The sequence below is a fragment of the Melozone crissalis genome, unplaced genomic scaffold, assembly GCF_028551555.1.
Source record: "Melozone crissalis strain CALT ecotype California unplaced genomic scaffold, PUWL_Pcris_2 ptg000005l_1, whole genome shotgun sequence".
In the NCBI taxonomy this organism is placed as follows: Eukaryota; Metazoa; Chordata; class Aves; order Passeriformes; family Passerellidae; genus Melozone; species Melozone crissalis.
The window spans coordinates 58,184,430-58,198,834 of NW_026535783.1; the positions used below are offsets into that span (position 1 = coordinate 58,184,430).

Sequence of the window (14,405 nt, forward strand, 5' to 3'; positions counted from 1 at the left end):
CCACTTTTTCAATTTCTCTCTCAAAAGTGTAGTTTTCTTGGTATAGTTTAAACAACCTAAATCTGGCTGCTTGTTTCCACTCTATTTTCACTCCCCCTTTGTTTGCATGGGTGTATCTATTTGAACAGCCATATAACAGACTAGGCTGTTGAAATTATTCAGGATAATGAAAAAACCACAGTTTCATTATAGATTTCAACAAACACACGTAAAATATTGCCGTATAGGAAGTTTTTGCGAGCATCTATGAAGAAACAATGAACTGTATTGCAGTAAAAATGATTCTTAGTGTGGCATGCTACAAAATAAAACATGTTGGGTTTTTATACCCTGGTACCTGCACAGGCACACAAGCATTTGTGTGTGTAATCAATGTAGAGTTGTGGGAATTGGTGATGGAATTGAGAGCTTTGAAAATCTGACTCATAGCGTTGACTAGGTTGGCTAAGATTTAAAATACTCTGCTTTGAAGGTTTTTTCTGAGGCAAATAACAGCACAGACAGTAGCCTGTTAAACAGTGTTTCATTAGAATTCCCATCATCCCTATAGGATGTACTTTACTGTGTTGGTTAGTGACTGATGAATTTTATAGCTGACCTAATTTATATGTTGTTACAGATGTTTCATTTTAGACCTTGGGGATTTTTTTTGAAAGTTTACCACTTTAATCTTAAATTATTCTAAATTAAATAATGCCAGTTCTAATAAATGGCATTATTATTATTATTATAAATGGCATAAATAAAATTTAAAATGGTGAGAAGGTCTTATTTTGTAGGAAAAAGTCGTGCTTTTCCGTGGGACTGGCATGTTACTTTATCCTTTACCTCTGTTTGTTTGGAGTTCTTATTTAAGTTGTTTGGTCTAGGATGACAATCACTGGCTTCTTGTCCTAACCTTCATACTTAATTACTAGGTAATAAAATGCATAATATGATGTTGGTTTGACACAGTGGCATCTTCCAACCACGTGTTTCTAAGTATTCTAAGTAGGAATTCAGTAAGTACTCTAAGTGTTCAGCAGCAGCTTATATTTTCTTTAATTCTCATACAAAAGCATCTGCACATACAGTTTAGGTGGGGAAAAATTTATTTTCTGCGGGAAGATGGTCTAGAAATCTGTAATACAGAAAGAATGCAAGAATTGTTAGCTGAGTGCAATATCATGGCTTTGACATGGTGTTGCATGGTCTTGTTCAGTTTCTGTTTAATCGGAAAAATCACATTCACAAATTGCTTTTTAAATACAGAAGAAACACAAGTTGACATCTATAACAAATCTGAAAGTGCCTTAATTCTGTAAGAGCTATTAATTTTAGTGGCTTCTCACTAGGTACTTTTTTTTTTTAATTAAGAACACAAAATTGTGATTTTAGTTAAATATTCTGATTTTTGTATACTCCGAACTAGTAGAAGTAAGTATGAGAAACCTATTTGTGATTTAGCGTGTCATAAATCAAAATAAAGAAGGAGGAAACAGTTTTCTTGCCACAAGGCCTTTCTCTATGAGAAACAAGCTGCTGTTAATTGCATTTAAAAAACCTGAAGCCAACTACCCCATTTGATTTTCTGTACATAACATGCCCACGTGCAACAGAAATAAAACTTTACCAGTGACAGAAGCAAAATCTAACCAGTGACACCCTAATGCAGTTTCCAGGCTGATAGAGCATTTTCTGTGTTTATCTATACGCATAATGCATAAATACAATGAAATTGCTATCCAATACCCTTATAAAGGTGAGGTTGCAGAAACTTGGATATAACTGGTGTGGTATACCAGCAAAGTAGTACAGGAGTGTCCTGGAAATAAAACACTACTAGAGATGCCTGTACGACAGTGAAGTATTAGCCTTTTTCCAGGGTTTCCCATGGAAGCATGGAAAAAGCATCCCACAGAGCCTCTTCTGAAAAAGAAAATATTAGAAAATTATTAAGGGAAGCTTTTTCTGTATAATACTGTCTGGACATGGGATATGTTTGCATGCCTTTTTTTGTGTGTCCCAAAAGAGGCTGGATTTAAGATGCATCTCCTCACTGGCCTGCTGTTCAATACTGTTGAGTAGCTGGGAGAAGTGGCGGTGTGCTTGTGGAACAGGAATCCTGGGACTAGGGAGTCTTCGGAAATTTATAAATGGACAGGGCTTCTGAGAAGAAAGTAATAGAATGTAGAGCTACTTTAAAACACTTCTAAAGTAGTTAGAAAACTTTCCTTGAGTCTGGAAGGAATTAAAGCTGCTGTGTTGTTCCTCTGATAAAATTTTTCAAAATATTTTCTTACTTTATTTCAGTCAAGTTAACAGATGAAAGCCTAATAGCAGGTATGAGGACATTGATAGTGAGATTTTCTTCTTTGCAGACTTTGTTCATGACATTAATGTAACAGATATTGTTCCTGGCACCAATGGAAGTAACAAAGGTAAGAAGCACTTAGTATTGTGTTACCAGTTTTGGGTGGGAGTTTAAAGGTAAATCATTATGTTTCAGTGCCTAACCACATGCCAGTTATAAATCATATATCATAAGTTGTAACTATGTGTTTCTTAAAAAACTGCAAGTTTCTATCTGGGATTTGTAATTCCACAAATAACCACATACTTGGAGATCTGAATAACTGGGGAAGTAAAAAATAAGTTTAAAAAGTGGAGGTGAGAATAAGTATTAAAGAGCTAGTTACAAGTTTCTGTATGCCCAGATACATCCTCCTTAAAAGCGTTATTGTTAACTTTTTAACAGTAGTTGCACAATGAGGAACTGCCTTAAGGAGTTTTAACTTTCACACCCTAAATTTGAGGCGCCTTAGTTCTGTTTACTGTTTAAAGTCTTGACTGGGGCAACTTTACTACTCAGAAGTTGTGCTGCAAGATTATTCTTCAAAAAACTTATGTAAGAACAGTTTTTTTGATGCTGAGTGCAAAAAAAGAAATAAGCGTCAGGCTACTTGCACCTCTACTTATGCTTTTGGAGAGCGTGAGATTTGCACAACTAAGGGAAGAAACTGCAGTCAAGTGTGAACATAGGTCTGTTCCAAGTTCTTAAGTAGGCAGAATAATGTAGAATGAAGACAGGAGCAAAGCAAGGCAGGCATTGTCAACCCCTGAATCTTTTCTGCCTCTGTCATAGTGACTGAATCCGTACTGGTTCTTAGGAAGCAGAAAGCTTTCTCTATCCGGAGTGCATGAGGAATGGGGAAACATACCACTACCAGCTGGGCAGCTGTGTGTAACACTAGCTGCAGCTGTGTTTCTGGAGAACAGATGTTGGAGTTGAGCAAAGGAATTGAGAAATAATTCTGAAAACCAGTTGATTTGTGTTTGAGCTAGTGTTGAGTCCTGCTCCTCTAACAGTCCTTACCAGCTAGGCACCAATTTGTGCTCTCTCCTGCTTTTGCTTTTCTCTTGCATGCTTATGCAGCAGGAGGTATAACTTGGAAGCAAAGTAGACAATATTCCACACTATCCTCCACCAACTAGAAGATTTAAAGCAGCTGCTACACAAAATTAAGGGCTGTCAGATGTTCAAGTGACTCTTGACAGGACATCCAGGGCTACCAAGGAGATCAGTAAGAACAAAAGTGTTTTTCAAGGTTTGTGAAACAATCCTCTTTTAAGGAAGAAATTTATGAGAATGTTTTTTATGCCTTTGCCTTTTTTGACAGAACAGAAATGGAGACAATGTAGGATAGTGGCTATCAACTGCTGTGGGATGCCAAGATTTTAAGTAAGACATTATGAGAACAGTGAATTTTATATTTCAGCACAGAGCTTCATAGGCATGTGTTCCTCAGAGGGTCTTTTTGGTTGATTTTTTTCCAGTCACTTGTTCAGGTGCTGCCATTGATCAACCTCCATGTGAGAGGAGTATGGCATTACCTCTTAGCACTGTTACTGAAGCACATCTTAAATTTGTTGTGTTGTGTTGTCTGGCAGTGATGTACTTGCCGCTGTCATGGCACAAAGATGACAAGAGTGATTTTGTTGAGTGTAGGGTTTTCAACCTTCCAGTTGTTACAGTAGCTTTCTTGTAATCCTTAGTTTGTTTTTAGAGCAATTTACAGTAATTTAGGCTCTTCAGTGCACTTGAATTTTGGTTGATAAGATCTCAATGAAGTGTGCAGGGACAGATTAGGATGCTAAATATGCAGCCAGATGCAGGGGAGCATGACTTGATTCCAGCAGGTACACATGGGCACTGAACAGGCCTTGTTATAGGTATGTGACTTAGAAGGATGATCCTGTGTCACAACTTGGGCTTCAGATAAATTATCATCTTTGTTGTGCTCAGCTGGGAGAACTGTACCTCTGTCAGATTCGAGTGCAAGGTGCCTAGTAGTGGAATCTTAGCAATGAATTCCTGATTTAAAAAAACAAACAAGGTAGGAACTGAGATACTGAACACTGCACTTGAGCAGTCCTCAGTAGTAAAACACACCAGCAGTTGTGGGATCTTGATTCTGAATATTCTGTGCAAGTAAAACTCTTTTCATCTGAGGATGTTTTTCTTTTCCTTTCTTCCAGTCATTTGTCCAAGTGCTGCTAGTGATCACCCACCACAGAACAGGACTGTGATGTTCTCATCTGGCAACAGAACAGGTTTTGAACTCTTTGAAGAATGGTGGGACAAATCAAAAACAGTACCATTTTACCTGATTGCAGTTCTTCTACCCCTGCTAAATCTGAAGTCTCCATCCTTCTTTGCAAAGTTTAATGTCCTAGGTAGGTAACAAATACTATTAAAGCATTGGTTCGCTGTGACTGAAGTGTATAGAAGACAGTGAAAACTACTCCAGTGAGTAGAATAATAAAATCTTTTAGGTTGGAAAAGTCTGTAAGGTTATTGAGTGCAACTATTAACCCAACACTATCAAGTCCACCACTAAACCATGTCCATAAGTGTTATATATCTGCACATCGTGCAGATTTAATACATCTAGGGATGGTGACTCAGTAATTTCTCTGGACAGTCTGTTTCAAAGCTTGACAACTCGTTCTGAGAAGAACATTTTCCAAATCTGAACATTCCCTGGCACAGCTTGAGGCTATGTCCTCTCATCCTGTCACTGGTTGCCTGGGAGAAGAGACCAGGCCTTTCCTGGCCACAGCCAGTTGTTCAGGCAGTTGTAGAGAGTGATAAGGTCACCCCTGAGCCTCCTTTTCTCCAGGATAAACACCCCTGGCTCCCTCAGCTGCTCCTCACAGCACTTGTGCTCCTCACCCTTCATTAGCTTAATTTCCTTTCCCTAGACGCTTCCAGCATCAAAAAGTCCTCTTGTCATGAGGGGCCCAAAACTGGCAGTATTCATGCCACAGGGGCAGCCTCATCAGTGCCCAGCACAGGGGGACAATCCCTGCCCTGGCCCTGCTGGCCACAGCATTGCTGATCCAGGCCAGGATGCCATTGGCCTTTTTGGCCACCTGTCAGCACATTGCCAGCCCGTGTTCAGCTTCTGTCTCCAGATCCTTTTCTATTAGGCAGCTTTCCAGCCACTGTTCCAGTATTTTGGTGGCAGCCCATATTGTGCCTCAAAGTGGGTTGTTGGTTGGTTTATTAACCCCAAGGGCTTTGTCTGCTGCTTTGCTTGAATCTTACGGGTAATAGGGAGTTCATTTTTCTTCCTTTCCTTTTCTTCCTTTTCTTTCTTTTTCTTGCTTGATAATACTGTGAAACAAATTCCCTTACATTAACAACAGATTTTCCCAAATGATTCTATACATACTACTGTGCAGCATTTGATACATATTACCTTGGTGTAGTCGAGCATACTCTTCCTCCTCTGGTAAACATTTCAAACCAGCAGTTGCTTCTGATCTGAAGTAATTTTCTGCCAATCAGGTGACTAATTACAACATCAGTCAGTCAGTATGACCTGCCTCTGTTCTTTGTCCCAACTTCCAATATTGTGGATTCTTCTGTGCTGCATAGGAGACAATTGTGACTTCCTGCTTACATGTCTTGAGGTAGAATGCCAAGGTGGTGGGGTTGGTAAAGTGAGTAAAGCATATGCATGATGGGTGGGGCTGTTCACAGTTCAGGGAGTAGAAGATGTCTGAGGGGTAGTGCTGAAGCCCACAATGAAGAGAAAGAGAAAACTGGATGTGGATCAGAGGTTGAAAAAGTTGGATATGCTTTGTAAAGGTGGTAGAGGACGGGGATTTGAAGGTCTAGTTTGTTCGTCTGTTCCATAGTTACACTTTATCAGAGCTTGGATCTGCTCTTGCTGAAACCACTAAATGAAAATACCATGCGGGAATTTGGGTACTTGATACTGCTTCTGTACAAAAGGTGTGGGTTTTATGTAGAAAAGAATTTTAAACCCAGAATATTAATTACTCATTACTCAATAGATTATTATGTAATTGAGAAGGTGTTCAAAATTGCCTTAATTTTTGTAAACCTTGACGTTTATAAGACAATAAAAAATGGAAGACAATTTTGAGATCATGAAATTTATCTCAGTTGAGTTTTACTTATTTTGATACCTGTGGAAACAGAGGTCCTTAGGAAACTAAGAGACTTTTAGCTGATCTTCACATACAGAACATTTTATTTTCCTAATTTCTTGAGATTATCTATCAAATCATAATTCCTTCTGTTTAGTTTTGAACCTTGATGGGTTAAAATGCTGGGTTTTTGTCTTCACTTATTTAGAGCCTGTTCTCTGCTAACTAACAGCATTATTGGCCATGAGGTTCATTGCAGTAGCCTTAATTATTGTTGTTCAGTTTCCTTCAATTTTTAGGTAGTTCCTGTTCTGCTCTTGTCAAATGGTCTGAAACAAGACCATATACCCTCTATTCTGCAGGTATACACAGCAAGGCATTATACCCATCTGTGATCTCATTTGTAGTTGTTAAGCTGTACAGGTGCCTGCTGGATGCCTCCTAACCAATGAGATGGAATGCAAATCCAATATTATAATAAAGATTATCCAAAATTACGTTTAACATAATGTAATGTTTTAATCAGTAGCATTGAAGTGTCATTATCAGCTTCTAGTTCCCAGTGTAAAGTTCATAAGTGCAGTAATTTCCATTGAGCTGTTTGGTTCAAAAAGTCAGTGACTAGATGAACATTGTAATAGCTGGAGTGCTATGATCAGTCTCCACTTAGATTGAAATCCTGGCAGTGGAAGCTGGAACTGGTCTGTTTGTGCCTAAAGACCTACGTGCCCAGCAGCAGGGATGGCAGGGTACTTCCTCTGCCGTCATCAGTGCCAGAAAGTTATTTAAACTTGCTGGAAGTTTACATTGTGTGCATGTGCATCTTTTTTTCTCTCTGACCTATAAGAGAAGTGAAGAAGAAGTTTAGACCTAGTCTTCTGTTAGGAATGAATACTAACCATAACTGTTTGACTACTAGTAACTAGATGGATGGAGGAGAAATTAAACCCTGCATAAATATTTTGTACTATATCATGGTATTTGTTTGGCTCTTGTTTTTCCCAGGTACAGTTTCAGTTGTCTACTTAGTTTTTCTGGTTACAGTAAAGGCTGCTCATCTGGGAATGCACTTAGAATTCAACTGGTTTACAGAGAATGAATTTTTTGTACCAGGTAAGATAGTTAAAATGCAGTGGTGAAGTATATATTTGGTGAGTTTAGGATTTTTTTTTTCTCTCATTTACGTTTTAACAATCTGAGACATGAATAGAGGAAATGCTGTCTGATGTTGCAACTAGAGGAAAGATCCCTCCAGACCAAGTGGCAAGGAATCCCTTTCCCAGTGATGTTCCTTAGTTAACAGGCAGTATTAGCAGTAAGGAAGAGAAGGAGCCCCTATCAGAGGAATCTTCAACATATATCCTATACCAGAGAGCTTACCTTAGACCTGTTTCACCTATGTTACTTTAAGTTCTAGTTGTACGTGTTTCAGATCATGCCTATTTCAGTAGCAATTAGAAATCACAAACTGTAGACAGACTGACTGTTTAGGGTGATCTAAGTTCTCCACACACTGTCTTGCTTAAGTGAAATAGCTCATTCATCATAATTTGCAAGTACAGTTTTCCCGTACTTCCCAGTTTATCTCAAGTTTTTGGCCATAATCTTAGTAGTTCTTCTCTTTCAAACACCCATTAGCTGGTTTTATCCCATCAGTACATATCAGTATGTTTTTGTTTTTATTGAAGGTTGTTTGATGCCTATTTGTTCTTTTCAAATTACTGTTATAAATTCCTCTGTGAGATGCCATAGTCATAAACAAGAGGCATTTAGTATTGCTTGAACAGCTAGCCTAAAGAGATCAAGTTTCTTTTTTAAGAAACCTGGAATAAAAGAACAGAGGTTAGGTCCTAGTTGGCTTTTCCCCATCCTTTACAAGAAGCAAAATTTTAGGACCAGTTAGCTGTAGGGAGCTGTGTCCTGAACATTAGAATAGTGTCCCTTCTTCTGATCTTAGAAACAAATGAGAAGAATAGTTGTAGTGACACGTGCTGCAGGCCACTGAGAAATAGAGCACCCAGTAGTTTGATTAATTTGACAAAAACTCCGACTGCTAGGAGATGGAAAAGGCAGGTAACTAATGCATACAAATGCAGCTTCCATGGGATTCTGAAACTGTCAGTTTGCTTTTTATTATTGAGATTGAAGTAGTGCATGAAAAATGAGCCTAGAAGTCAAGGCCAGAAGTCACTTGCACTCTCAATTCTGTCAGTAGCACATCATGCTAATTAGATATTGAAGGTACAGTGAAACCAGCTCTAGGGAAAGCTTATTCTTTCAGTTTGGATAAGCCCTTCATTAGTTGCCTGGAGTGTGTTTACTTTCCTAACTTCATAGCACTTTACAGAAGTCTGTTTTAAATATGTTTGCATGGAGCTCTCTGTGGTTTGTTCTGTAAGGGTTTGTGAACCTCTGAAGAGTGTTGTGCTATACTTCTGGATGCTTTTCAGAAGCTGACTATCTTAGGGTTCTCTAAATGCTGTTAGCACTTTAAAGAGTATGTACATTCTTAGGTAATACCAATTAAGATGGTGCTCTAATGATGTTATGCATTGGTGAATTCCTAGACCATTTGCAGCATTGGAGAACCACCATCTTGTGAACATCTTTTGAGTATTAAAACAAGCAGAAAAATGCTATTCCCAAAAGAAGGAAGTTCTTTTCATACATGCTGTGAAGCATGCTCTGCCTTTCTTTATGCCCTGTCTTGTAAGCAGAACCTCTTAAGTATCTACAGATGTAATTTTTCTTCTGGTAGCATAAGTGACTTCTTAATAACTAAAAGTGTTCACAGGGTAAATGATTCCTTCCCTCCATCTGCCTCTTCAGGAGCCCATAGGTATACAGCCTCACTGCTGTCAATTCCAATTTCACAAATGATTTCCAATTAAACTGTTGAGGAGCAGAAAATCCTGTATGTACCAATCTTAAATTAACCTAGTAATCACTGATGGTTGGAGTCTATCAGAGAAGCCCTGCTGGAAAGTACATTCTATAGTAACTATTGTCTTCATGTATCTTGCATTTCCTGATTAAGTATCTGCATTGGCTATGGTCAGATATGAGATAGATTGTCCCATTTCAAGGTGGAGGTTCATGTGTTTGTCACTACCCTCCAGAGCACTGTATGTCATCTGCATTTTGTCATTGTTTGTTTCAAAGAAGTAATTTAAAACCACTTTTTTTTTCTTTGTTTAGAGTTTCGAATTCTGTTCCCTCAGCTCACAGGGGTTCTAACACTTGCCTTCTTCATCCACAATTGTGTCATCACACTTCTTCAGAATAACAGGAATCAAGAAAACAATGTAAGTAACTTCACAAGACTGTGCTTATTTATTCTAGATTGCCAGACAATAGTAATTTTTTCTTGTGATTTGATAAGAAAAAAGTTACACATTCTTTTCCTTGCTATGAGGGAGTAACAGAAAAATTACAAATTACATAAAAGCTCTGAGGAATGCCCCAAATTTACAAGCTGGTATTAAATGGCCAAATTGCACACAAGAGGCAGATGACTTGACTATGTTGTAGGTCTTAATGAAAACTGACCAATTTTAGAATGAAAAATGGTGGAAAATATTTGGTACATGACTGATGTTAGCAGAATCCTGAACAGTAGTTTTGAGGTCTAGGTAATACCTCAAAACTTTGTCTCACAATTCTAGTCAAAGTCCATAGAGAAACTTGGCACAATTTAGGAAATCCTGCAAGTTGAAGCCTGGATCAGGAGGCTTTGTGATACGTAGTCTTTGGACTAGTGCTTTACCTTTGAAAAAGCTAAGCGCTGCTTCTCCAGATGGAACTGCATTCTTTTTTAATGTCTTCCCATTTTAAAATACCAAATGGAGTAAATACAATACACAGAGTCTGAGAGTAACTTTTACTTTCATTATTTTTATTATTTTATTTTTTCCTCCCTACTTCCAAGGATTCTTGTCCAGCTTCATTAAAATGTTAGCTGTAAAGGTACCTGCAATAGCATAAAAAGATTTTTAAATACTAGCTGTATGAAAAACTGTAATGAAATCCCAGAATCCCAGAATGCTTGAGGTTGTAAGGAACCTCTGGAACCTCTTGTCCCCACTACTGAATCAGCACCACTAACAGCCAGATGCCTATACAGCACATCAGATAAAATAGATCAGATTTGATTATTTGACAGTGAAATACAGATTATATACCAATGCAATGAGATGACCTCTTAGGCTTTAAAAGTCTGCATAGTTACTTCCTTTTACCTGTGAATCAAGACCAGCTTGTGAATTATGTATCTGCAAAGGAGTCATGCATTCTCCTTCAGGAAGGCTTCTGGGGGCTTAGGGCTTCTCAGCTGGAGATCTGGACAAAGAAAGCTAAATAAGCTTTTTCTTGATTTCCTTAAGAAAATCTTATGATGTGGAGAAGGGCAAGATTTCTCTTTAACTGTGACTTTGAAATTCTAAAGGGTAGATCTCCAGCAATCAGGTCTATATGCTAATACCCTCATTCCATCTTCATGGTTTTCCTGTGTACTTTCCCCCTCTGTTTACATCGGAGCAAGCAATCAGATGCAAAGAGCAGCACCTGGAATGTTCTTTAGCTTGCTTTTCCTGTGTGAAGGCGGAAGAAACTGCTGCCTGCATTTGAATCAGCTTTTCTAATACCTTTCCTGGAGCTTAACTTGAATTTCCAAGTCAGCCGTAGCATGGATCTCAAGCCCTTGACAAAACTCTGCATTGCAGAAGAATGTTCAAATTTCTTAGAAAGGGCAGCTTTGAAGTATGGCAGGAAAGATATCTGAAAGGAAAACAAATCTCTGTAATTCTTGTAGTAGTTTTATTTGGCTGGAGATTGCTTTTCCTCTTTGTAGCTGTACAGGAGCCTTTCACCTAGGTCTCAAAAGTGCTTTGCAAATGTTAATGAAGTACCTGTGCTCTTGAAGAGCTGTTTTGTGATTATGTCACTAAGGGGCTGGACTAAGTGGGAGATTTCCATATATATAGGGGTCTTGCCCTCTGTCATAAGTCATGGGGGGTTTTCCAATATATTTACAAGATGCTTTCTTCTCTCAGTATCTGATAGGGTGATACTGACATAACTCCATGGATAAAAGCTTCACTGTTTTATTGATGGACCTGTTAACATGGCACTTCCCTCAGTGTTCTGTCAAAAGGCACAGAACTTGGCAAGCTGGAAAAGCACTGCTTTTGTCTTGAGCAAAACTTACTGAAACTAGAGGTCATAGAACAACTCTCTGGGGAGCTGGAGAACAGTAAGACAAACAATAACATTCCTCTTATGGAGTCAGAAATTCAAAACAATAGCAGCTTCCATTCTGGTCACAGGCGTGTATCACAGCCCAAAGCTAAAATACACATTTTGGGGGAGGAGTGCTCTGGTCACTATTCCTGTACAGTGGTGTGGGTGTGAGAAGAGAAGAGCAGTGCACCAGAGTAAGCCACATGTCAGCAGCACAGCCCTGTGAACAGGTTTTTAGTCTGCAGTTCAGAATTTACCTTTCTGGTCTCATCTCCCACTGCTGCTGCCTCCTTGTATTTATCAGCATAAGTCTTTGTACAGTGTCAGTCAAATGGTTCAAAAACAAATGGCATAGGAAATGTAACCCAGCCACAAAAAGGAGTGTAGGTGTGGGTTTTGGTTGGTTGGTTTTTTCCTGATTAGTGTTTGTGATCAGTTTCCCTGAGCAACACTATGGATGCTACACAAACCCACCATGATCTACAGGCATAAATAAGCTAGTGCTGTCTCCCGACAGTTGTTTGTGGATATACCTGGGAGAAAGGCTGTGAATGGGGAGATGTTTATTCTCTAGGTATTAACTGCAGAAGGCATGGAGCTGTAAATGGTACTTATTTTCTGCAGTATTGAAACACTTTATTCCCTGTAAACAGACTGAGCTTCCATTGATGGTGCCATACCGTTGGTTTCTGTTTCCTGCCAAAATTATGCACAGCATCATCCATCCTGGTGAAGCACTTTTTTTTGTCACCCAGTTAAATGTTACTACTTGTCCTTGATGCACGAGCAGGTGGGGTCATTTTTATGATCTAGATCAAAGTCCTGTTGAGATATTAGGGAGTCAGCATCTCTCTTGAGAAGGGACTAATCTGAAATGGGATGATCAAAAGGTATTTCAAATGTGGTAATCATTACTAAGCACTGATACTGGCTTCTCCATCCAAGAAGCAACTCCACAAAGTAGCTTTCACTGGTACTGAGGAAGGAAGTGAGCTGTTTTTTCCATGGCATTCAGCAGGCAAATCAAGGCCTGGAAGTACCATGTGGCAGCACCATGTAAGAAATGTCCGTAGAGCCACAGAGCCTCCTCTGTGCCATGTCAAATCCCTTGCTGCAAGTCTGGCCAGCACCTGAATACTGACTGGTCTGTGGATGTGATACAATGTCTTGTGCTTTCAGGGCTGTCTTTGTTAGCTCCACAGTCATCCTTTTGTTAGGAGGCTGATTTCTTCCTGTGTTCTACTGCTGCTGCTGGCCTTGATCACCCAATTTTCTCTTCTTCCAGCAGCACTTCTAACCACTTCTTTGTTCTGTGGATCTGACCAGGAGAGCTCCCTGTCAGAAGTAACTGCAGGGAGTTTGCTCTCCAAGCTCTGTCTGAAAATCTGCCTTCAGGTGTATTTGAGAAGGATTTGGCAGGTATCAGGCTATGATCCTTATGAACTGTGACCTGCATGTTGCCTTAGATGCTTACTTGGAGACTCCCACTGTGATTCTACAAATACTTCCTGCTTCCAACATTGTTTTTTCTACAAGTTTGATTCTTAAGCTGTGCCTGTAAGAATTGCTATATTCTTATGCTTAGGCAGCATTCACCACAGCAATGTCTGCTTTTGTGTGAATTTAAATGCCTCAAGTATCAAATTTAAAACAAAAAAGTGTAGTTATTGCTCTTACTTAAAATAATCTTTTTATCTCTCCCTATGTGTCCTTTGATTTTTTTTCTGGAATTATGCTGTCTAAGCAGTACTGTCAGCGTCTTTAGGGAGTGAACCCAGGTCTCTTGAGGAATAATGAACATTAATCAAAAGATGTTCCTGTTATGTAAACTCGTGTTGTTGTACAGAGGTAACCATCTTACACACAGAAGCATGTATTTGGAAGGGAGCTGATGGATGTTTGAGAAAAAAATAAATCCAGGTTTTCAAGTTGTCTATTTCTTTTTTAAAAGTTATTCAGATCAAAATCTGGGTACTCTTTCTATGGTGACAACACCTGGAGAAAATAGTCTGTTGTGTTACATGCTATGAAAATAAATTATCAAAATTATCTCAGCACTTAGTTTCAGTGGAGATTAAAGCATACACCCTTAAGAACTCTGGAAACATGAACTGGTTAGTACTGGTGCAAGTACCTGTTGTAGGTAATAGCACACCACCTATCTACCATTTTTCATGTCTAAAGGAAGCAGTAAGAATTTTATTTCACATTTCTTGCCCTCACAACTGCATGCACCCGTCACAGCAAAAATAGTTTTACAGTTGGTTCTAGAACTTATGTGTAGGCAGAGTACAAATAACAACTGTGAGTTATTATACTGTTTTTATGTGCCAGGACTACACCTAAAATACCAGACTTAAAGCAGATTTTGGCAGATGATGTGCATTAAGATGTGCAGAACACACTGGATGTGTTTTGAAAAATTGTCCAAGTCCTGTCCTCAAGAGATGAGTGTCTTACCACGTTACTGTGTCTCTTGAGTCCCACAATTAATGGAAGTTACTGATAAATACCTGCAAGAAATATGCTCATATTTAATATTCTTAAAATTAGTTCTTATAGTGGGTGGGCACGAGTGCTTTTGAAGGTGTAGATGATATATAAAAATCTGTACAGCTTCTCATGTCAGAAGAAATTCTGCACATAATTTAAAGAAAAGGCTACTGCTCGACTTCTGATGAAAGTTGATAGTCCTTACTCAATGGCCAGTATGAGGAGAGTGAAGT

At 38.9% G+C, this 14,405-nt stretch overlaps 1 protein-coding gene across 4 annotated transcripts in view; it reads left to right on the forward strand.

Moving 5' to 3' along the window:
* The window catches only part of SLC38A9 (solute carrier family 38 member 9), a 45,680-nt gene that overhangs the window by 15,713 nt on the left and 15,562 nt on the right, over nucleotides 1–14,405 (forward strand). For 3 of the 4 annotated variants that reach the window (XM_054283061.1, XM_054283053.1, XM_054283079.1), the window contains 4 exons: nucleotides 2,361–2,420; nucleotides 4,519–4,716; nucleotides 7,447–7,554; nucleotides 9,640–9,746. In XM_054283061.1, coding sequence (XP_054139036.1) covers nucleotides 2,361–2,420; nucleotides 4,519–4,716; nucleotides 7,447–7,554; nucleotides 9,640–9,746 — 473 coding nt within the window. The remainder of the gene's footprint in view (nucleotides 1–2,360; nucleotides 2,421–4,518; nucleotides 4,717–7,446; nucleotides 7,555–9,639; nucleotides 9,747–14,405) is intronic. The other variant, XM_054283071.1, reaches the window with a different exon arrangement.